The following is a 23,665-nucleotide window of genomic DNA, read 5'->3' on the forward strand; positions in this document are numbered from 1 at the left end:
GGTTGATAGGTTCTTGGTTAATCAGGGCATCAAGGGTTACAGGGAGAAAGCAGGAGAATGGGGTTGAGAGGGATAATGGATCAGCAGAGCAGACTTAATGGACTGAATGGCCTAATTCTGCTCTAGTATCTTGTGCTGTTATGGAATAAGATCATACCCGATCAAAACTTCTCCATGGACAGCTTCCAGACCGTTCCAGCTGACCGGAAGTGCACTGAGAGCGGTAGGTGTAAAGGAGTTGGGTGCTTACTGTTCTGGTTAACAACCAGATGGTGCAATCTGGGTCATACTACAATTGAGCAACATGTTTGTAGACCGGATATTGAACTTTTTACTGTTGGACTTCGGCCACATTCCACCGAGATATAACACTGGGCAGCACGGGAGGTCGTTCCTGCCTGTGGCCATCGAACTTGCAGCTCCTCCCTTGGAGGGTCAGACACCCTGAGCCAATAGACTGGTCCGGGAATTACTTTCCATCTGGCATAGTTTGCATTTTGTTGTTTGATTGTTGGTGGTTTTTGTGTTGCTATATTTATGCTCTATTCTTGGTTGGTGCGGCTGTAACAAAACCCAATTTCCCTCGGGATAAATAAAGTCTATCTATCTATCTATCTTTCTATCTATCACACAGGTGGAGGAAAATGCAGAAAACCAAATGGTTCCTGTCATTCAGTTCCTCCCCTACCAACAGCTCACTGAAAGTTCATCAGAGACTGAGGATTCAGCTTCAGATACTGGAAATCTGAGATAAAAGCAGAAAATGCTAGAGGGGTTCAGCAGGACAGGCAGCGTCTGTGCAGAGAGAAACAGCTGCATTTACCTTTAACACAAATTGTAAAAGTATGTGTCCAATCTTTCAAGTGTAAACATCCTTTAACGATGTGACAAATATTAATTCTTATGAACCGATGAAGGATTCCGGCCCAAAACGTTGACTGTTTATTCCTCTCCATAGATGCTGCCTGACCTGCTGAGATCCTCCAGCATTTTGTGTGTGTGGCCCTGGATTTCCAGCGGCTGCGGAATCTCATGTGTTTATTCATTCTTGTCAGTGACGTTCTCAGGTTCTGAAAATAACAAACGTCCCATTTCTTCAGCATTTAATTATTGCTGCATGTTTTCAAAGTAAACTTACAACATTTTTCTCCTTTTTCTGTTTTTTTTTGCTGTTTTGTTTTTGTATCTCAAGCTTACATACTTTCTCAATCTTCAGATGGAGTGTTTAAAGCGGCAGATAGTGCACACACAGCATCCAGATACCCCCAGAGGGCAGTGTGTCTGTGGGGTGGGTGGCTGTGTGGGAGGGGTGTGGGTGTGTGTATTTGTGTGTGTGTGTGTGTGTGTGTGTGTGTGTTTGTGGGTGTACTTGCGTGTGTGTGTGTGCGGGAGGGGTGTGTGTATTTGTGTGTGTGTGTGTGTGCGGGAGGGGTGTGTGTTTGTGGGTGTGTGTGTGTGTGTGTGTGTGTGTGTGTGTGTGTGTGTGTGTGTGTGTGTGTACATACTGTAGAAACCAACAGCACCTCCCAGTCTGTACCGAGAGAGAGAGCAATTTCTCTTACAAGGGAACCAGAATCTGGTTTCATATCACTGGGATCCTCTTATGTTGTGAAATTTTGTTGTTTTGCCACAGTAGTACAGCACAATACATAATAAAAACATATAAATCACAGAAAGAAATATACACCCTGTATAAGATAAATTAAATAAGTAGTGCCAAAGGAGAACAAAGAAAAGCAAAACAAGTGATGAAGTGGTGTCCATGGGTTCATTGTCCATTCAGAAATCTGATGGCAGACAGGAAGAAGCTGTTAATAAAACATTGAGTGTGCCTTCAGGTTCCTGTACCTTCTCCCTGATGGTAGCAATGAGGAGAGGCCATGTCCTGGGTGAGAGAGGTCCTTCATGATGGATGTTGCCTTTTGCAGATGAAAACAGTCTAGTTAACCCAGCACTGACAGATGCTTACTCACTACATACATACTCCCGAGGATCAAACAAAGGACAACTTGGTTAAGAACACAGAATAGCACAGCACAGCTCAGCTCTTCAGTCCATGGTGTTGAGTTGACCATTACGCACCCACTCCATGATGAGTCTCACCCCTCCCTCTATGCAGCACACATTTCTCCATTTTTTCTATTGTGCACCTGAGAGTTTCTTAAATATTCCTAATGTATCTGCCTGAATCACCACTTCTGGCAGCGTGTTCCAGGCATTTAACAGTCTCTGTGTAAAAAACTTAGCTGTCATCTCCCCTATTCTTTCCTCTACTAAAGAGAATGTCCTCTGGCATTACCTATTTCCACCCTGGAATAAAGCCTCTGGATACCTACTTGATCTATGCCCCTTATCACCTTGTACACCTTTATTAAGTCACCTCTTACACACCTTTGCTCCAAAGAAAAGCAGCCCAGCTCCCTCAACCTTTCCAAATAACGACTTCACGTAAACTTTCCAAGATCTGAATAGAATGTAATAAAGGTCAAAACTTTAATGATGAAGGGTCTGGACCCAGAACATCGACTGGTTATTCCTCTCCATAGATGCTGCATGACCTGCCGAGTTCCTCCAGCATTTTGAGTGTGTTGCTCTGGATTTCCAGCGTCTGCAGAATCTCTTGTGTGTATGGCCAGAATTTGGACTCTTTTTATTCAATGTGCCTCACTCTCCTCTTTACTCTTGCACCATCGTAATTCAGTTTTCTGGGTGAATTAACAGGCACTCTTTGGCGTTGTTGACAAATTACAAAAATCATTCAAAGACACTCTTAAGAGCTCTCTTCTTGAAGCAATTACAGGGATTATTTCATTAGAATGACAGCTCGCAGCTGGTTCATTTATATGTTTGAAATGTCGGTACACTGCTTATGGTATGATTTTGGAATATCCTACTGGACCAACATTGCAGCCCAATAAATACGCTGCCCTGCAATTATTTCATTTTTACCTATTTAGAGATACATCACGGAACAGGCTCCCCCCAGCAACCGCCAATTTAATCACAGGACAATTTACAATGACCAATCAGCCTACTAATCGGTTCGTCTTTCGACTGCGAGAGGAAACAGAGGATGCCAGAATTGAACTCTGAGCTCTATAATAGGGATATGAGTCACAGAATCATAGAACACTACAGCACAGAAAAGTGCCGTTTGGCCCATCCAGTCTGTAATGAACCATTAATCTGCCTAGTCCCCGAACCTGACCATAGCCCTCCATACCCCTGCCATCCATGTACCTATCCAAACTCCTCTTAAATGTGGAAATTGACCCTGTGTCCACCACTTGCGTTGGCAGCTCCTTTTATACTCTCACTGCTCTCTATGAAGAAGTTCCTCCTCATGTTCCCGTTAAACTTTTCACCTTCCAACCTTAACCCACGATCTCTAGTTCTAGTCTCACTCAACTTCAGTAGAAAAAGCTTGCCTCCATTTACACTATCTAGATCCCACGCAATCTATACCTCTATCAAATCTCCCCTCATTCTCCTATGCTCCAGGGAATGAAGTCCAAACCAATTCAATCTTTCCCTGTATCTCAGGTCCTCCAGTCTTGGCAACACCCTTGCAAATTTCCTCTGTACTCTTTCGATCTTATTGATACCTTTCCTATAGGCAGATGATCAGAATGCACACAATACTCTAAATTAGGCCTCCACACCAACATTTTATACAACTTCAAAATAACCACCCATCTCCTGTACTCAAGACTCTGATTTATGAAGGCCAATGTGCCAAAACCTCACCTAACGACCCTATCTGCATGTGACACCTGCTTCATCACTGATGTGTCAGCTGTTTCTCACTCTACAGATACTGCCTGACCTGCTGAGTGTTTCTGTATTCTCTGCATTCATTTCCGAATTCCCACACCTGCCGTGGCACGGATTTCTATGACCCGCCTTTGCACTGCAAGTTTCACCAGGGCATCAAGGTAGAATGCGAGGTGACAGAAGTTTGTATAGGGAAATACTTTGCATCTAGTGATCATAATACCATTAGTTTCAGGTGTTTATAGAAAAGCATAGGTCTGGTCCTCCGGTTGAGATTCTAAATTGGTGAAAGCTCATTTTTAATGGCATCAGAAATTATATGGCAAGTGTGGATTAGGATAGGTTGTTTCTGATTATGAGGGGCAGAGATGATGTGGATAATGCCTTTTCCCCAAATTAAGGGGAGAGGGGGATCCATCATGAGTATCAGCTGGCAGTCTCATGTCTCCAAAAAATGAAGTCCTAGAGAAGGCACAACTTCCAAGAATTGAGGCCACCTTGCTGCTCAAGCGACGTGGACAACTCCAGGTTACCGAAAGCGGTACACTACAGAGAACTCTCTCAGGGTAAGAGGTACAAAGACCAACTTAAGCAGCAGCTCTCTCAGGCAGATATTGAGGTCAATGAGTGGCAGCAGCTGGCTTGTGACAGAGACCGCTGGAGAACGCTGATCCACGGAGCAGCCAAGAATTCTGAGGAATCACCGAAGAGCGACTGCTGAGGAGAAGAGGAGACGAGGAAGGATCCGACTTCCCAAGGCCTGCATCCCAGGTGTTCCCATGTCAAGCAAAGAATCAGCCACCCAACCTGACTGGGGAGTATGGTAATTATGATGTACTGACTGTATACAGTCAGTATAAAGCATAGCCAGGTGGCTACACATCGAGAAAATGGAAGTCATTCAAAAAACGAAGAATAGATCTAAATGGAAAACCATGGTCACCAAAGTCCGCATCGGATATGGTACCCAGACAGACAGACAGACTGTATACCAACAATATTGACTGGAGACTATACTGATTGATTGCATCATGGCCTGTATTGGAAACAGCAATGTCCTTGAATGGAAGAGCCAACAACAGTAGTGGATATGACACAGCCAATCATGATGAAAGCCTTCCCCACCATTGAGCACATCTACATGGAACGCTGTCACAGGAAAGCAGCACACGTCATCACGAGACCCCACCATCCAGGTCATGCTCTCTCCTCACTGCTGCCACCAGGAAGAAGGTACAGGAGTCTCAGGTCCCACTCCACCAGGTTCAGGAACAGTTCTTACTGCTCAACCATCAGATTCTTGAATCAAAGACGATAACTTCACTCACCCCAAAACTGAACTGTATCCATAAGCTATGGACTCACTTTAATGGACTCTTCAACTCATGTTCTTGTTATTTATTGCTTATTTATCTATTATCATTATTATATATATTTTTTGCATTTGCGCAGTTTGTTGTTTTTTGCACACGGGTTGTTTGTCCAACTTCGTTGTTTGCGGTCTTTCATTGATCGCTATAAATGCCAGCAAGAAAATAAATCTCAGGGTTGTATATGGTGACAATAATGTACTTTGACAATCAATTTACTTTGAACTTTGAACTTTGATCTTTGTGTCCCCAACTGCAGCATCATTCAGTTGCCAACCAATCAAACCATGCCAGAATGTGCCAAGGAGTTTATATTTTTGAATAAAGTTAAACCTCATGGGATTCTGAATAATTTAAAACAGGACATCTCTGCATTAAGCTTCTGGATGCTGACAGAAAAGCTCTCAAATTGTTTGTATGCTGACAATGTCTGCAACTGTAAATCTCACAGCAAAGGACATAGGGTGTCTTGCCCACATGTCTCTGCAGGACTTTGATGAACTGACCAGTCTATCCTTTGCCTGCACATCAGCAGAATCAGAATCACAATCAGTTTAATATCACTGGCATATGTCGTGAAATTTGTTGTTTTGCAGTATCATTATGTGCAATGCAATACATAATTACAAACTATAAATTACAATAAGTACAGTACTGTGCCAAAGTCTCAGGGAGATATATATACACTGTATATAGATAGGGTACCTAAGTCTTTTGCATGGTACTATATCCATCAACGTGGAGCAGAGAGCAACTTTGTAAATCTGGCGGGAGCCAAGAATGTTGAGAGTGGCGATGATAGATAGATAGATATACTTTATTAATCCTGAGGGAAATTTGGTTTCATTACAGCCGCACCAACCAAGAATAGATCGTAAATATAGCAATACAAAAAATCCCCAACAATCAAACAACAAAATGCAAACTATGCCAGATGGAAAATAAGTCCAGGACCAGTATATTTGGCTCAGGGTGTCTGACCCTCCACGGGAGGAGCTGCACGTTCGATGGCCACAGGCAGGAACGACCTCCCATGCCGCCAAGTGTTGTATCACAGTGGGACGTGGCCGAAGTCCAACAGTAAAAAGTTCAATATGCAGTCTGCAAACACGTTCCTCGATCGTAATATACCCCAGATTGCACCATCCGTTGTTAGCCAGAGCAGTAAGCAAGATGGTGGAGCACTGCAGGAGGGGTGTGGGGCGGGTGGCAGAGAAGGAGTGCCAGGGACGGGGAATGGCGCAGGTGCAGACACCCCCAGTCCTGAGACACCAGGCAAGGTCATTTGATTCCAAAGAATTGGTTTACTGATCATTACAGAATGTCTCTCTGATGCTTCCTGCTCCCTTCTCATTTTCCCAACCATGATTCTGCTCTCTTGCCCCCTTCCCACTCAAAGTGACTGAACACATCAGAGCTGAGCATTGGGAAGGATGGTGTTGGATGGAACATGACCAACCTGTATGCAGTGCAACACAGTTCAGACATTCTCCAACCACAGTTAAGTTCAATGCCAGCTGCCAGAACAACTCAAGACATCAAAGATCCCTCTTGCTTCACGTTACATGCTGGTGTGATAGGAATCCTGGCATCAACACGTAATGATTGATTTCACAGACACTGTGAATATGTCTGCATTCACCATTGCAAAGCCAGCGATTGGGGTTCAATTCTCACTGCTGTCTGTAAGGAGTTTGTATGTTCTCCCTGTGACTTGGTATCATAGTCTGTCAAAATCAAGATTCAAAGTTGTTTAATGTCATTTCCAATACACAAGTGTAAAGGAGAACAAAATTATTGCTACGTGGGATCTGATGCTGCACAAAGAACACAATAAATATAAGTATATAAGATAGCTTATATACATAGATTAATGGTCTTAATTTTGTGTCCATAATGTGACGCTAGGCACAGGTGTGTCTGTACTTAAGGTGACTCTGACAGGAAATGATAAAGTAGTGGTGGTTGGGGGTGTGGAGGGTTGGGCTAGTGGTGTTGATCGGCCTTACTGCTTGGGGAAAGTAACTGTTTTTGAGTCTGGTGGTCCTGGCGTGGATGCAGTGTAAGAAGACTGTGGAGGCTGGTTAACACATTGGATCTCTCTGGAGGCAATGACAGGCAGATGAAAGTTCAGGTCCCCCTTGCAGACTAACAAATCTGTCCTCCCATTGTCAATCCCTATTTGTAGAGAAGACAACACTGTGAACACCAAATGCTATGCATGAAACTGGAGCAAGGCTTTATAATGTTCATTACTAGTCACCGCATTATAAGAAGGATGTGGAAGCTTTAGAGAAGATGCTGAGGAGATTCACCAGGATGCTGCCTGGATTAGAGAGCATGTTTTATGAGGATAGGTTGAGAGAGCTAGGGCTTTTCTTTTTGGAGTGAAGAAGGGTGAGAAGTGACTTGATAGAGATGTACAAGATTTGGGTGACGTGGTAGAGTAGCAGTTAGCGTGATACTATTATAGCACCAGCGACCTGGTTTCTATTCCACCACTCTCTGTAAAGAGTTTGTATGTTCTCCCGTAACGATTTAGGTTTCTGCTGGGTGCTCCAATTTCCTCCCACATTCCAAAGGCATACAGGTTAGGATTATTTCTGTATAGCTGTTGGTGACCGGTGGTGTTCTGCAGGGGTTGATGTTGGGATGCTTCTTTACACATTATATATCCGTGACTTGGATGATGGAATTGATGGCTTTGTGACAAAGTTTGCAGATGATATGAAGAAAGGTGGAGGGACAGGTGGTGTTGAGGAAGCAGAGAATCTGCAGAAATACTTAGACAGATTGAAAGAATAGACAAAGAAGTGGCAGATGGAAAATAGTGTAGGGAGATGTATTTTCATGCACTTTGGTAGATCTATTTTCTAAATGAAGAAAACAGTCGAAAATCAGAGGTGCAAGAGGACTTGGGAGTCCTTGTGCAGGATTCCCTAAATGTCAACTCACAGGTTAAGTTGGTTGTAAGGAAGGCAAATACAATGTTAGCATTCATTTTGAGAGGATTCAAATATAAAAGCACAGGTGTGATGCTGAGGATTTGTAAAGCATTGATCAAGCCGCACTTGGAGTATTATGAGTAGTTTTGGACACCTTATCTAAGAAAAACTGAGCTGGTATTGGAGTGGGCCCAGAGGAGGTTCACAAGAGTGATCCCAGGAATGAAAGGATTACTGTAGAGTACCATTTGATGCTCTGGACCTGTATTCACTGGAGTTTAGAAGAATGAAGGAGATGTCACCGAAACTTATCAAATGTTGAAAGGCCTAGATAGAGTGGATGTGGAGAGGGTGTTTGCTTTAGTGGGGGAGTCTAGGACCAAAGGGTACAGCCTCAGAATAGAGAGACATCCATTTAGAACAGCGATGAGGAGGAATTCATTGCCACAGACAGCTGTTTAGACCAAGTCATTGGGTGTATTTAAGTCGATAGGTTCTTGATTAGTAAGGGTATCAAAGGTTATTTATTTCTTTATGTATTTATTGAGTTACTGTGGAGAATAGGCTCTTCCAGCACCTCGAGCTGCGCTGCCCAGCAACCCACGACTTAGCCCTAGCCTAATCACAGGACAGCTTACAATGGCCAAGTAACCAACCAACCCGTACGTCTTTGGGAGGAAACCCAGGCAGTCATGGGGAGAACGTACAAATTTCTTACAGGCAGTAGCGGGAATTGAACCCGAGTCTCTGGTACTGTGAAGCATTGTGCTAACCGCTACACTACCGTGCCACCTCATTAGGGAGAAGGCAGAAGAGTGGGGTTGAAGGAAATAATAAATTAGACATGATGGAATGGCAGATTGGACTCGATAGGATGAATGGCCTGAATCTGATCCTGTGTCTTATAGTTTCAGTGAGTTGTGGGACTGTTCTGTTGGCACCAGAGCATGACGAACCTTGTGGGCTGCCCCCAGCACATCCTCTAACTGTGCTGGTTGTTAACATGAATGTTTCAATATTTTGATATACATGTGACAAAAAAGCTATTATTTTATTTCTTTGTAAAAATGGTAGGGAGAGGGAGAAGCAAGACAACAAAGGGGATTGAAAACAATCATATGAGATAGAATTACTGATTGTTTCATCATTATTACACTAAGAACGTCTTTGGCTCATTAAAATTCATTCATAATGTAATCAAGATAAATGTCAAGTATTTAATAGCTTGTGCATCATTCTTAGAATGAAGAAATTCTTGTTACTAGCTCTCCTGGTTTATTCTCAAGAAGTGTTTGATTTTTACATTCTGTAATGGGACAATGTTGTTGCTTTTAATTTTCTAAAATAAGACATCTTGACTTAAATGATCATTTTGAGGATCTGTGCTGGAGGCAATGGACATGAGCCCAGTCCATTTTCACCATATCTTCCCATCAGTGACTTGTGAAGGTGTTTGTGAAAACTTATACTGTCACATTTTATTTAAATTAACACAAAAGGAGTTTGTTCATCTCGTCATGTCTGAAATAGTTCCAGTTCTCCCTCCTCAAGCAAACTATCTAATTCTCTGTCAAAAGCTACTAATGTTCCAGGTCTCTGGATCCCACTTGCAAGACTTGGACATTTTTCACACTGTTCATCTGGATTCTCAAGAACATAGAGCATAGAACACAGAACATTACAAGCCTTTCAGCCCACGATGTTGTGCCGACATTTTAACCTACTCTAAGATCAATCTAACCCTTCCCTCCCATACTAGCCACAAATAATTCTGCAGGTGCTGGAAATTCACACAAAATTCTGGAGTAACTCAGCATTCAGCCAGCATTTATGAAGAGAAATAAAGGGATAAATGTTATCACTTTATTCCCCCCCCCTACATACCTTGCCCCTCACCTGGAAAGGGAAACAGAAGAAGCCGGAATAAAAAAGTGGAGGGAGGGGAAAGAACGCAAGCTGGCAGGTGATATTTGAGACAAGGCAATGGGGAGGGGGGATGAAGTGAGAGGCTGGGACGGGATAAGTAAAAGAGGTCAATGGCTGAAGAAAAAAAGAATCTAATAGAAGAGGTCGGTGGTCAATGGAAGGAGAAAAAGAGGGAGGTAGGGGGCAGGTGAGAAGGGATGAGAGGGCAAGCTGAATCGCTAATAGAAAAAAGGAGAAGGACAGAAGGGAAATGAATTACATGAAGTTGGAGAAATTGAGGATCATACCATCAGGCTGGAGACTACCAAAACAGAATATGAAGTTTCGCTCTGCCACACTGAGTTTGGCAGTAGAGGAGGCCATAGACAGACATGTCAGGGTGGGTCCTTGAACAGAAAAAGATGACCCATTTCCAGTCCTGATAAAGAGTCTCAGCCTGAATCATCGACTTTTTCCTACTCCACAGATGCTGCCTGACCTGCTGAGTTCCTCCAGCATCTTATATGTGTTCCAATGATGATCATGGCTTTTTGAACTTATGATAATTGAGGCTGCTTGCCTTTTATCCTTTTATTTAGAATTAGATTTAAAAGAAAGTTTGAGTTTGTGGAATCATTTGAACAGTTGGGGCACATTAGTGGAAATTAATGTTTCCAGTGTTTCAAAGTTGAAAGTAAATGTATTATCAATGTGCACATATGTCAGCATGTCCAACCCTAAGATTCATTTTCTTGTGGGAATTCACAGTAGAACAAACAAAAATTACACACAAAGACTGACAAAAATGTGCAAACAAGTAAACTGTCTATGCTAATACAAATAGCAATAATAATGATAAAGATGCAATAAAGCTCATAGGGTATAAAACAGAGCAGCAGGGTATAAATCAACGATGGATATGACACATATAAGTATCTGGGATATCAGCAAGCAAAGAAAATAGGTCAAACTTTGATGAAAGGAAAACTTTCGACAGAATTATCTTCAAGGCTTCCATCTTCCAAGTAGACCTCAATCGTAAAAAATATAATAAATGCAATAACACTTTCGCTATACCCATATTACCATATTCTTTTGGCATAATGTCTTGCTCTGAAACCAATCAGAAAAACCTACAAAGAAAAATAACTGAAATAACACATTTTAGAAAACACTATACACACTCAAACATGCTTAGATTAACACTACCTAGGACAGAAGGAGGACAAGGAATAACAGACATAAAAAATTTACACAATATTCAGATAAGACTTCTAAGGATATGTTTTCATCGACAAAAACAGGATTCAGCACGTCACGCAAGCATATGCAACTCTGACCAGAAGTACACACTGCTACACTTAAATGAGAGCACAACCCAGAAAAATGAAGAAATTATCACTGTCGAAGAAAAAGTTAGCAGAAGATCATGACCCTCCATGGAAGACATCCCCATGATCTGAGCAGACCAGATGTCAACAAGGAAGCATTGATCACCTGGCTCAGAGTTGGAGACCTCTTCCCAGAAACAGTAGGCTTCCTTATAGCAATACAGGACCAAGTGGTGAAATAAAAAAAAATCAAAAGTACATAATAAAAGACCAACAGATTCAAGACAATAAATGCAGAAAATGCCAAGGGAAACCAGAAAGAATCCAACACAATACAGGATCCTGCAGGAGTTTAACTCAATCTGATTAATTACGTAGGCACAATCAAATGGCAAATGTCACTCACCAAAATCTTGTTTTAAAATACTAACTCATAAACCACACCAGAATCAGAATCAGCATGTGTCGTGAAGTTTGCTAACTTCGCAGCAGCCGTTCATTGCAATACATAATATAGAAGAAGAAAAATAAAATAATAATAATAATAAAATAAATAAGTTTGGCCAGGTGGATTCAGAATTGGCTTGCCTGCAGAAGGCAGAGGGTCATGGTGGAGGGAGTACATTCAGATTGGAGGATTGTGACTAGTGGTGTCCCACAAGGATCTGTTCTGGGACCTCTACTTTTCATGATTTTTATTAACGACCTGGATGTGGGGGTAGAAGGGTGGGTTGGCAAGTTTGCAGACTGACACAAAGGTTGGTGGTGTTGTGGATAGTGTAGAGGATTGTCAAAGATTGCAGAGAGACATTGATAGGATGCAGAAGTGGGCTGAGAAGTGGCAGATGGAGTTCAACCCAGAGAAGTGTGAGGTGGTACACTTTGGAAGGACAAACTCCAAGGCAGAGTACAAAGTAAATGGTGGGATACTTGGTAGTGTGGAGGAGCAGAGGGATCTGGGGGTACATGTCCACAGATCCCTGAAAGTTGCCTCACAGGTAGATAGGGTAGTTAAGAAAACTTACGGGGTGTTAGCTTTCATAAGTCGAGGGATAGAGTTTAAGAGTCGCGATGTAATGATGTAGCTCTATAAAACTCTGGTTAGGCCACACTTGGAGTACTGTGTCCAGCTCTGGTCGCCTCACTATAGGAAGGATGTGGAAGCATTGGAAAGGGTAAAGAGGGGATTTACCAGGATGCTGCCTGGTTTAGAGAGTATGCATTATGATCAGAGATTAAGGGAGCTAGGGCTTTACTCTTTGGAGAGAAGGAGGATGAGAGGAGACATGATAGAGGTATACAAGATATTAAGAGGAATAGTTAGAGTGGACAGCCAATGCCTCTTCCCCAGGGCACCACTGCTCAATACAAGAGGACATGGCTTTAAGGTAAGGGGTGGAAAGTTCAAGGGGGATATTAGAGGAAGGTCTTTTACTCAGAGAGTGGTTGATGCGTGGAATGCACTGCCTGAGTCAGTGGTGGAGGCAGATACTCTAGTGAAATTTAAGAGACTACTAGACAGGTATATGGAGGAATTTAAGGTGGGGGGTTATATGGGAGGCAGGGTTTGAGGGTCGGCACAACATTGTGGGCTGAAGGGCCTGTACTGTTCTGTACTATTCTATGTTCTATGTTTAAGTAAAACAATTACAGTGTACATATATTGAATAGACTAAAAATTGTGCAAAAAGCAGAAATAATATATACTAAAAAAAGTGAGGTAGTGTTTATGAGTTCAATGTCCATATGGGAATCGTATGGTAGAGGGGAAGAAGCTGTTCCTGAATCGCTGAGTGTGTGCCTTCAGGCTTCTGTACCTCCTACCTGATGGTAACAGTGAGAAAAGGGCATGCCCTGGGTGCTGGAGGTCCTTAATAATGGACGCTGCCTTTCTGAGACACCGCTCCCTAAAGATGTCCTGGGTACCTTGTAGGCTAGTACCCAAGATGGAGCCGACTAAATTTACAAACCTCTGCAGCTTCTTTCAGTCTTGTGCAGTAGCCTCCCCCATATCAGACAGTGATGCAGCCCGTCAGTATGCACTCCACGGTACATCTATAGAATTTTTTGAGTGTTTTTGTTGACATACCAAATCTCTTCCAACTCCATAAATTACTATAAATACAAGCGGCACAATGTTCCCTCTAGGGGAACGTGCGCGTGTACACATATTTTGCTACCTGCACTCTAAGGAATTTAAACTGCGCGTAAAATGTTGTCACCCTCTACCTCGTTGCCATGTATATTTCACTGTTGTATTCTATCACATTTCCTTTCTGGTTTCTGATGCAGACGGTGTTAACAACAAGGCGTTTGTGATGATTTGTCTGAAGATTTTAGAAATAATTTATTTATACTGTACTTTATTGAAGAAATTATTGCTTCACTATTTGCAAGTGAGAAGAAGTGGAGTGATATTTGGAAACTTGACTTCTTAAAGCATCATTTAGCAAGCAAATCACATATGGACAGTTTGCAAATACTTCGTCAAGAAAATCCTTCAGTACCTGCTACAGGTCTGCTAAGTGTATTTGTGAGAGTGAGATGGAAGCCAGAGGAGATCAAAGTTCTTATCGACGGTATTTTGCTGGCTGTTAAAATGAGTACCTCTATATATAAAATTTAAAATTTAGTACGCACATGTTGTTATCACTGGGCAAAACATTGCACAGCACAAAAATTTTTGAGCACACTGGTCATTACAAGTTAGAGGGAACAGATCCAGTTTTAGAGTTAGAGTCCTACGAATTATATTACAACCAATCTGTTACTACAGATAGGCAATCCATAATAACCGACCAGAAATGATATTACAGGACAAGCAAGCAAGAACAACTTACTTAACAGATATAGCCACTCCAAACACACATAACATACAGAAAAACACCAGAAATATACTGAATTAAAAGAGGAAATTGAAAGACTTTGGAACATGAACAGGGTATACGTTGTCCCGATAGTAATATCTACAACTGGTATCATCCCCAAATCACTAAGCTATAAAATTAAACAATTAGTCTACACTGTAATATTTATGTAAATCTCCAGAAAGCCACAATACTAAACTCGTATACTAGTACAAAGTTTGTAACAATTGAGAAATGAGTGTGTTTGACTATGCCGGTACCTCAGGTTTTACCAGCTTGAGCTGAGAAAAAATTAAAATTTAATAATAATAAATAAGTAAATAAATAATACTGAGGATATAAGTTGCGGAGTCCTTGTGAGTCCATAGGTTGTGGAATCAGTGCAGTGTTGGGGTAAGTGAAACTATCCACGCTGGTTCAAGAACCTGATGGTTGAGGGGTAATAACTGTTCATGAACCTGGTGTTGTGGGTCCTGAGGCTCCTGTACCTCCTTCCCAACGGCAGCTGCGAGACAAGAGCATGGCTTGGATGGTGGGGGCCCTTGATAATGTTTTCTTGTGGCAGTGCTCCTTGTAGTTGTGCTCAATGATGGGGAGGATTTTGTCTGTGATGCACTGGGCTGTATCCACTAGTTTCTGTAGGTTTTTCTGTTCTTGGGCGTTGGTGTTTCCACATCAGGCTGTCATGCAACCATCAGGATACTCTCCACTGTGCGTCTATCGAAGCTTATCAATGTTTTAGATTACATGCTGAATCTGTGCGAACTTCCTGAGTGCCTTCTTTGTAATGGCAGTTACGTACTGGTCCCAGGACAGATCCTCTGATATCATAATGCCAAGGAATTTCAAGTTCCTGTTTGAGGCAATACCAACAAAATGAGATTCAATGTAAAGGATTAAACCCAGAGAGCAGAGACTTTTTCATATATTGTAGTGGCTAACACAACTCTACTACAGCTCAGGGCATCAGAGTTTGGAGTTAATTCTCTGTAAGAACGTTTGCACATCCTTCCCATGTGCATGTGAATTTGCTCCCAGGTGCTTGGATTTCCTCCCACAGTCCAAAGATGTACCACTTACTTGGCCATTGTAAATTGTCTCGTGATTAGCTGAGGGTTAAATCGGGGGTTGCTAGGCTGTGTGACTCAAAAGGCCAGAAGGGCCTGTTCCACACTGTATTTCTAAACAAAGTTTTAAAAATAGTGTGGGAAGCTGTTGAACACACAGCCGGAGCCAGCGAGTGAGGGAAGCAGAGGTAACATCAGCATGTAACGACGAGTCAGAATGATGAGTGAAAGGTGATGGTGTGAGTATGAAACAGGATTTGCAATCAGAATTAGGGTTCTGCTCCTTTGCAGGATAATATCATTTGAAATGCATTAAAGGAAGTAATTAATTTTTTTAAATAATGTTAGATTAAAACCTTTCAGTGGCAGGATGGAGTTAAGTCTCTACCAAAGGAGCTGCAAGATGCTCCTTCCCTCTGCTAGCCTGCAGGTTACCCTTGGGTAAGGTGTACACCTGCTTAGCCTCCCCCCCCCCACCCCCAATCAGGATCATGTGAAGCCATGGGAGCAGCTGGTGCATATGTCAATTCCTGCTTATGCAATCACTCACATGAGGCAGACAATCTCTGAGGAATATTGATAACGGCTGGGGTCACCCATCTTGTAAAGACACTGTCCAGAAGAAGGCGATGGCAAACCACTTCTGTAGAAAAATTTGCCGAGAACAGTCATGGTCGTGGAAAGACTATGATCGCCCACGTCATACAACATGGCACATAATGATGAAAGATTAGAATCGACAGAATTTATTAAAACTGATATATTTTCAGGAAATTGAATAGATCTTGTGAATGAAGTCATGTCTTCTATAGTGGGGGAGTCTAGGACCAGAGGGCACAGCCTCAGAAGAGAGGGACATCCATTTAGAACAGAGATGAGGAAATAAAATTCTTTAGCGAGAGGATGGTGAACCTTCCTCTCAGGAATTCATTGCCAGAGATGGCTGTGGAGGCCAAGCCATTGTATATATTTAAAGCAGAGATTGATGGGCTCTTGATTAGGTCAGAGTATCAAAGGGTGAGGGCAGAAGAATGGCGTTGAGCAGGATGATAAATCAGACATGACGGAATGGTAGAGTAGACTTGATGGGTTGAATGGCGTAATCTGCCTTATGGACCTATGGAAAGATCATACGCATCTTTAAAATATAGAACACAGACTAGTACAGCACAGGAACAGGCCGGCCCATAATGTTGTGCTGAACCAATTAAATTAGTAATCAAATGGCCAATTAAACTAATCCATTCTGCCTACACATTTACATATCTATCCATTGTTCTCACATTCATGTTCCAGCCAGATGGTGGCATGGTACAGGAGTCAACACGATGCTACTGCAGCTCCGGGTTCTCTGGAGTTTGGAGTTCAATTCCAACGCTGTTCTGTAGGGATCTCTGTACGTCCTCCCTGTCAACTGCACAGGTATATCCTCCGGTGCTCCAGTTTCCTGCCCCAGTCCAAAGACATACTGGGTAGGTTAATTAGTCATTGTAAATGGTTCTGTGATTAGGTTAGGATTAATTGGGTTTGAGGGGTTGCTGGGGCAGTATGGCTCGAAGGGCTGGAGTGGAAGGATTCAGGATAGGACGGATGGTAAAAAAGCAATGATAGCATGCAGTCAGACTGTCAGGAAGAGCAGGCAGATGATAGGACAAAATTGCAGCCAGCAGTGCATTAGGGATACAGCATCAAAAAGGGTAGCAAATACAGTGCACAAAGTGTTATATCTCAATGCACGGAGTGTTAGAAATAGGGTGGATGATCCTGTTGCACTTTTACAGATTGTCGGGTATGATGTTGTGGCCATCACTGAATCGTGGCTGAAGGATCTTTATAGTTGGGAGCTGAAAGTTCAAAGTTACACATTGTGTCAGAGGGACAGAAAGTTCAGCAGAGGGGGAGGCATGGCTCTGCTGGTAAAGAATGGATTCAAATCGGTAGAAAGACGTGACATAGGATCAGAAAATGTTGAATTCTTATGGGTTGAGTTAAGTAACAGGAAGGGCAAAAGGACCCTGCAGGCCTCCAAATGGTAATGGGGAAGTGAACTATAGATTACAATGGGAAATTGAAAAGACATGTCAAAAGACAATGTTATGATAGTCATGGGAGATTTTAACATGCAGGTAGATTGGGAAAATCAGGTTGGTAATGGATCCCAAGAGAGTGAATATTTTGAATGCCTAGAGCAGTTTATCGTGAGCCTACAGTGGATCACCTATACTGGATTGGGTCTATTTAATGAACTGAAGGCAATTCAGGAGCTTAAGGTAAAGGAACCCTCAGGAGACAGTGATCACAATATGATTGAGTTCAACTTGAAAGTTAATAGGGAGAAAGTAAAGTCTGACATAGTAGTCTTACAGTGGAGTAAAGGAAATTAAAGTGGTATGAGAGAGGAGTTGGCCAAAGTAACTTGGAAGGACTGACAGCAAAGCAGCATTGGCTTGGGTTTCTGGGAAAAATGAGGAAGGTGCAGGATAGATGTATTCCAGAAACAAAGAAATACTCAAATGGCAAAATAGTACAAACATGGCTGACAAGGGAAGTGAAAGCTAATCTGAAAGTAAAAGAGAGGGCATACAGCAATTCAAAAATTAGTGTGAAGATAGAGGATTGGGAAGCTTTTAAAGACCTACAGAAGGCAACTAAAAGAATTATTAGGAGGGAAAAGATGAAATATGAAAGTAAGAAAATGAGGCCGGAGAAATAATAACTGGGGATAAGGAGATGGCAGATGAATTAATTGAGTATTTAGCATCAGTCTTCACTGTGGAAGACACTAGCAGTGTGTCAGATGTTGGAGGGTGTGAGGTAAGAGATGGGAGTTTAGTTATTACTACAATGGAGAAGGTGCTCAAAAAGTTGAAAGACCTAAAGGTGCATAAGTCACCCGGACCAGACGAACTGCACCATAGGGTTCTGAAAGAGGAAGTGGTAGAGATCATGGAGACACTAGTAATGATCGTCGACAAATCATTAGACTCTGGCTTGGTTCCAGATGACTAAAAAATTGCAAATGGCACTCCACTCTTTAAGGAAGGAGGGAGGCAGCAGAAAGGAAATTATAGACCAGTTAACCTGACCTCAGTGGTTGGGAAGGTGTTGTAGTTAATTGTTAAGGATGAGGTTATGGAGTACTTGGTGACACAGGACAGGATAGGACAAAGTCAACATGGTTTTCTTAAGGGAAACTCTTGCCTTACAAACCTGTTGGAATTCTTTGAGATTTCAAGCAGGATAGATAAAGGGGATGTAGTGGAAGTTGTATATTTGGATTTTCAGAAGGCCTTTGACAAGGTGCCACATATGAGGCTGCTTACCAAGTTAAGAGCCCTTGGTATTATAGGAAAGTTACTAGCATGTTTAAAGCATTGGATGATTGGTAGGAAGCTGAGAGTGGGAATATTTTTTTCTGGTTGGCTGCCGGTGACTAGTCGTTTTCTGCAGGGTTCAGTGCTGGGACCACTTCTTTTTATGCTGTATATCAATGATTTAGATGATGGAATATATGGCCTTGTTGCCGGGTTTGCAGAGAATATGAAGATTGGTGGAGGGGCAGGTGGTGTTGAGGAAACAGGTAGGCTGCAGAAGGACTTACACAGATTAGAAGAATGGGCAAGAAAGTGGCAAATGAAATACAATGTTGGAAAATTCATTGTCTTGCATGTTGGTAGTAGAAATAAATGTGCAGACTATTTTCTAAATAGGGAGAAAAAACGAAAAATCTGAGATGCAATGGGACTTGGGAGTCCTTGTGCAGAACATCTTAAAGGTTAACTTGCAGGTAGGGTCAGTGGTGAGGAAGGCAAATGTAATGTTAGTATTCATTTCAAGAGGTCCAGAATATAAGAGCAGGGATGTGATGCTGAGGCTTTATAAGGCACTGGTGTGGCCTCAGCTTGAGTATTGTGAACAGTTTTGGGCTCCTAATCTAAGAAAAGATGTGCTGGCATTGGAGTGAGTTCAGAGGAGGTTCACAAGGATGATTCCAGGGATGAAAGGGTTATCATATGAGGAAAGCTTGATGGTTCTGGGTCCGTACTCGCTGGAATTCAGAAGGATGGGGGGGGGGGGTCTCATTGAAACATTTAGAATGTTGAAAAGCCTAGACAGAGTAGATGTGGAAAGGATATTTGTCATGGTAGGGGAGCTTGGGACAAGAGGGGTCACAGCCTCAGGATTGAGCAGCATCCATTTAAAGCAGAGATGAGGAGGAATTTCTTGAGCCAAGGATGGCAAATTTGTGGAATTTGTTACTACGGGCATCTAAGGAGGCCAGTTTGTTGGGTGCATTTAAGGTGGAGAATGAAAAGTTCTTGATTGGCCACAGCATCAAAGATTATAGGGAGAAAGCCGGGGAGTGGGGCTGAGGAGGGGAAAGAAGGATCAACCATTAATGATTGAATGGTAGGGGAGACTTGATGGGCCAAATAGCCTAATTGTTCTCCTATGTCTTATGGCGTATTCCGCACTATCTCAATCAAGAAATAGATAAACAAATAAATAAATAATCGAGATCATATTAACCACTGCTTTAAATATACACAATGATTTGGCTTCCAAAGCTGTCACTGGCAATGAATTCCACAGATTCACTAAAGGAATTCCTCATATTTTCTGTTCTAAATATCCCAGGGGTTCCCATCCAGAGTTCATAATCCCTCAGTTAGGGATCCATGGCATAAAGAAAGTTTGGGAACTCTGCTTTATTCTGAGGTTGTGCGCTATGCTGGAAATCCAAAGTGCTCAAGGAATTCAGCAGGTCTGGCAGAATCTGTGGAAGGGAATAAACAGTCGAGTTTCAGGTGGAGTCCCTTCATCCTGACGGATAGATGCTGCCTGACCTGCTGAGTTGCTCCCGAACTCTGTCAGTTACTCTAACTGATGCTCTCTGCTCCTGGCGTTAGTCTCTGCTGGTTACATTAAAGTGGATGAAAGGTGACCGGGGCACCATCCCGACTTCGTGTTCAGTCTCGGTGGCTTCAGAGTTCAAAGTAAATTTATTATCGAAGACGCACTTGGCCCATTCGTTTTCTTATGAGCATTCACAGTAATTATAAAGAAACGCCATAGAATCAATGAAAGACCACACACACACACACACACACACACACACACACACATACACACACACACACACACACGGCGGACAATCAATGTGCCAAAACAAAACGAAAGAAATAGTAATAATCATCATAATATTAATAGTCATAATAATAAATAAATAAATTTCCAGAACATGAGATGAAGAGTCCTTGAAAGCGAGTCCATAGACTGTGGGAACATTCCAGAGTTGATATGAGAGAAGTTGCGTGAAATTATCCTGTCTGGTTCAAGAAGCTGGTTGTTGAGGCGTAATAACGGTTCCTGCAATCGCGGCTCATCTTCGCATGGATTTAGTGAAAAACCAACACACCGCTCTCCCTCCCCCTCCCCCTCCCCTCCCCCTCCCCTCCCCTCCTCTCCCCTCCGAGGAGCACCTGGGTCTGTGCTCGCACCAGTCGCAGACAGACAACTCTGCGACGCAGGGAGATGCCTGGGATCGGGCGCTGAGCACGTTCCGTCTGCTGTTGTGCGGTGTCAGACTCGCCAAGTCCCCGAGATCACCCAGTCTGGGGTTCGGGCTCGCTGGCTCCGCTCGCTAGCAACCCGTACGCGACACGTCTAGCTGTGTGACTTTGACGCCAGTACTGCGGTTGTGTGTGTGTGTGTGTGTCTGTTTAATATATTTATATATGTGTTTGAATATATTTATTATTGGGACATGAAGGGAGACTGGTCGCGTCTCCACCTGGTGTACGAATCACCGGCTCTCTAACCGGCTGCTCACGGCGGCCGGTCTTTCTCCATCGTGTAGGAGCGGGGGAAGCTGTTAATCCCGGAGCGGGCTCACCCGGAGGTGAGCGAGGAGGTAGACAGGCGGCAGCTGGTTTAACAGGTGTTTGGAGATGAGCGGGCAGCGGTGAGAGGAGGGGCGCGGAGTGAGTTCCTTCGGACTTGCCCGGAGTATTGAACCCGCCGAGAAATATTGGCGATGGCTCTCGGTGTGTCGGAGAAGAGTGGACCCCAACAAAACGGCGCTGGTTCGCAGTGGTAACGATGTTTCCCTGCAGCAGACCGGCCCCGGCGCTCTTCGGGAGACGATGGTGACTGAAGATTTGAAGACTGATTTCAAGACCAGATTTGCTCTTCGCCCGGCGCTTGTCTGAGTCGGAAGCCCTGCTGCCTCCTGTCCCGCTGCGTTGCAATGGCTGCAGCCATCGCCAGCTCCCTAATCAGGCAGAAGAGACTCGCCAGAGAGCACAGAGACCGATCGATCCCCTCGCGGAGAATCAGCAGCCCCAGTGAAAGCAAAGGCATCTGCGAGAAACACTGGTTCGCCGTCTTCTCCAAGGTCCGGATCTTTGGGTTGAAAAAGCGACGCCGGAGGCGACCAGGTTTGACCCCCCCCCCCCTTCCCTTCCACTACACTCACCGGCTTCCCGTGGGGAGAGGACAGTGCCCTTACCGTGCCATGCCGAGGCGAGGTCCGGTGCAGCCTGGCCTCTGCACAGACCAAGTTGTGTGGACAGAGTTGGCCACAGACCGGGGTAAAGGCTGAGAGGGTCGGGCTCTACCGGGGTGGTGGGTGGGGAAGAGTTGGTGGTGTCTACGGACAGAGCTGTGAATGACCACAGGCCCGGCACCGCAGGACCCCTCGAACGTAACGGTGGGATCTGGGAGATCACGACTCTCCAACAGAGGCAGACAGCGGGGCCAAGCCGCTGGGTGCCCAGTGCCCGGTGTGTCCGGATTTTCAATATCTGGGACGTCCAGTGTCCCCGAGTGTCCAATGTCAGGGCGCCCGGTTTCTCCGGTGTCCAGTAACCTCCCCTGGTGTCCAATGACCGGGACGTCCAGTGTCCCCGCGTGTCCAATGTCAGGGTGCCCTGTTTCTCCGGTGTCCAGTGACCCCCTGGTGTCCAATGTCCGGTCTCTCCGGGTGTCCAGTGTCTACCCTCCGGGTGTCCATTATTCCCGCAGAGGTGTGACTTACGCCCCTTCCGTGCCTGATTCCGGGGACGTGCCAGCCGCCCCAGACAGTGCTCTGACCACACGGGAACGCTTCTCCCCAGGAACCCCGTGCCTCCCCACCAAGATACCCGGGACACAGCGTCCGGCCTCTCCCGAAAGCAGCGGCGTATTTTGCAGCCAATCTACCTGACAAGCTTCTGCAAACATGCTGCCTGGGGACGTCCGGTGGACCATCTCACTGGGATGCCTGGGGCGACCTGCAAGTCCGCCGAAAGAGCAGAACGGCCCTCAGTTCCGCTGACCCAGGGTTCCAGGGACGCAGTTCTGTTGCGACCCGGACTGCTGTCCATGTGGAGTTTGCACATTCTCCCTGGCTGGATTTTTTTCCTCCGTTTTAACCCACACCTCAAAGACGTGCCGAAAAAAAAAGTTTTGTGGAGGCTCTCCGTTGGTCGGACTCGACCATAGATCGAGGTCCCAGCTGTCTGTCTTTACGCAAGTCAGGACAGTAAGATACGGAGGTTTCCCTTCCCCACGCCCCTGATGAACCCAAAGGAACGGCAGGCACCGATACGCCAGTGGCGTGCCACGGCTTACCAGTCAGGTTGAGTTCAACATCGGACTCCAGCTGCGGACTGTTTCTCGGGGTTTACCCCGAAGCCTTCCCCATGAGCGGGTATATTGTAGCCGTAAGACAGCGGAAGCCACGGCTGTCAAGCCCTTCATGGCCACCGAAAAAAGTTAATTGGTTAAGTTACTCGGTAGTGTAGTTTAAGTGGGATGTATGCATGGATGCATGGTACCAGGAGATGGGGTGGGGCTGAGGTATTGCTCCCCTCCCCCTGAGAACCAGTGGTTACAGGTATAAGGTGATAGAGACCATAAAACTATGGAACATAGGAGAAGAGTTAGGATATTTGACCCATACAGTCTACTCTGCCATTCTGTCAGGACTGATTTATTTTCCCTCTCAACTCCATTGACCTGCCTTCTCCCGTAATCTTTGACACCCTGACTAATCAAGAACCTGTCAGCCTCTGTTTTGGATATACCCAATGACTTGGCCCCCACAGCTGCCTGTGGCAATGAATTCCACAGATCCACCATCCCCTGGCTAAAGATTGACCTCTTCTCCCGTCCTCATTAGAGGTTTGCTGTATAGAGGCATGGAAGTAGACCCTGTTGCTTCTGCCCTCACATCAGTCTGCTCAGCAATCTAACCCGAGCTGTGACTGGCGGGCTGCTCGGTGGCGTTGACAGTAGTCAGCATGCACAAGTTGGGCTGAAGGGTCTGTTTCCTGTGACTAACTGCAGGCAGGATGGACTACAGAAGCCATCTCCAGTATTCTCTGGAGATTGGACACAATTCTAGCAAAGCAGTTGTCTAAA

The 23,665-nt window shown here is 44.2% G+C and overlaps 1 protein-coding gene across 4 annotated transcripts in view; it reads left to right on the forward strand.

Annotated features, from left to right (window-relative positions):
• fgf13a (fibroblast growth factor 13a) overlaps window positions 1-23,665 on the forward strand; it is a 471,224-nt gene that overhangs the window by 294,590 nt on the left and 152,969 nt on the right. The window contains exon 1 of one of the 4 annotated variants that reach the window (XM_072271065.1): window positions 20,792-21,699. The exons of the other annotated variants lie outside the window; for them this stretch is intronic. Coding sequence (XP_072127166.1) covers window positions 21,510-21,699 — 190 coding nt within the window. The 5' untranslated portion in view covers window positions 20,792-21,509. Of the gene's footprint in view, window positions 1-20,791; window positions 21,700-23,665 lie in introns of those variants that run through there. 4 annotated transcript variants of the gene reach the window in all.

The sequence above is a fragment of the Mobula birostris genome, chromosome 10 (genome assembly GCF_030028105.1).
Source record: "Mobula birostris isolate sMobBir1 chromosome 10, sMobBir1.hap1, whole genome shotgun sequence".
NCBI lineage: Eukaryota > Metazoa > Chordata > Chondrichthyes > Myliobatiformes > Myliobatidae > Mobula > Mobula birostris.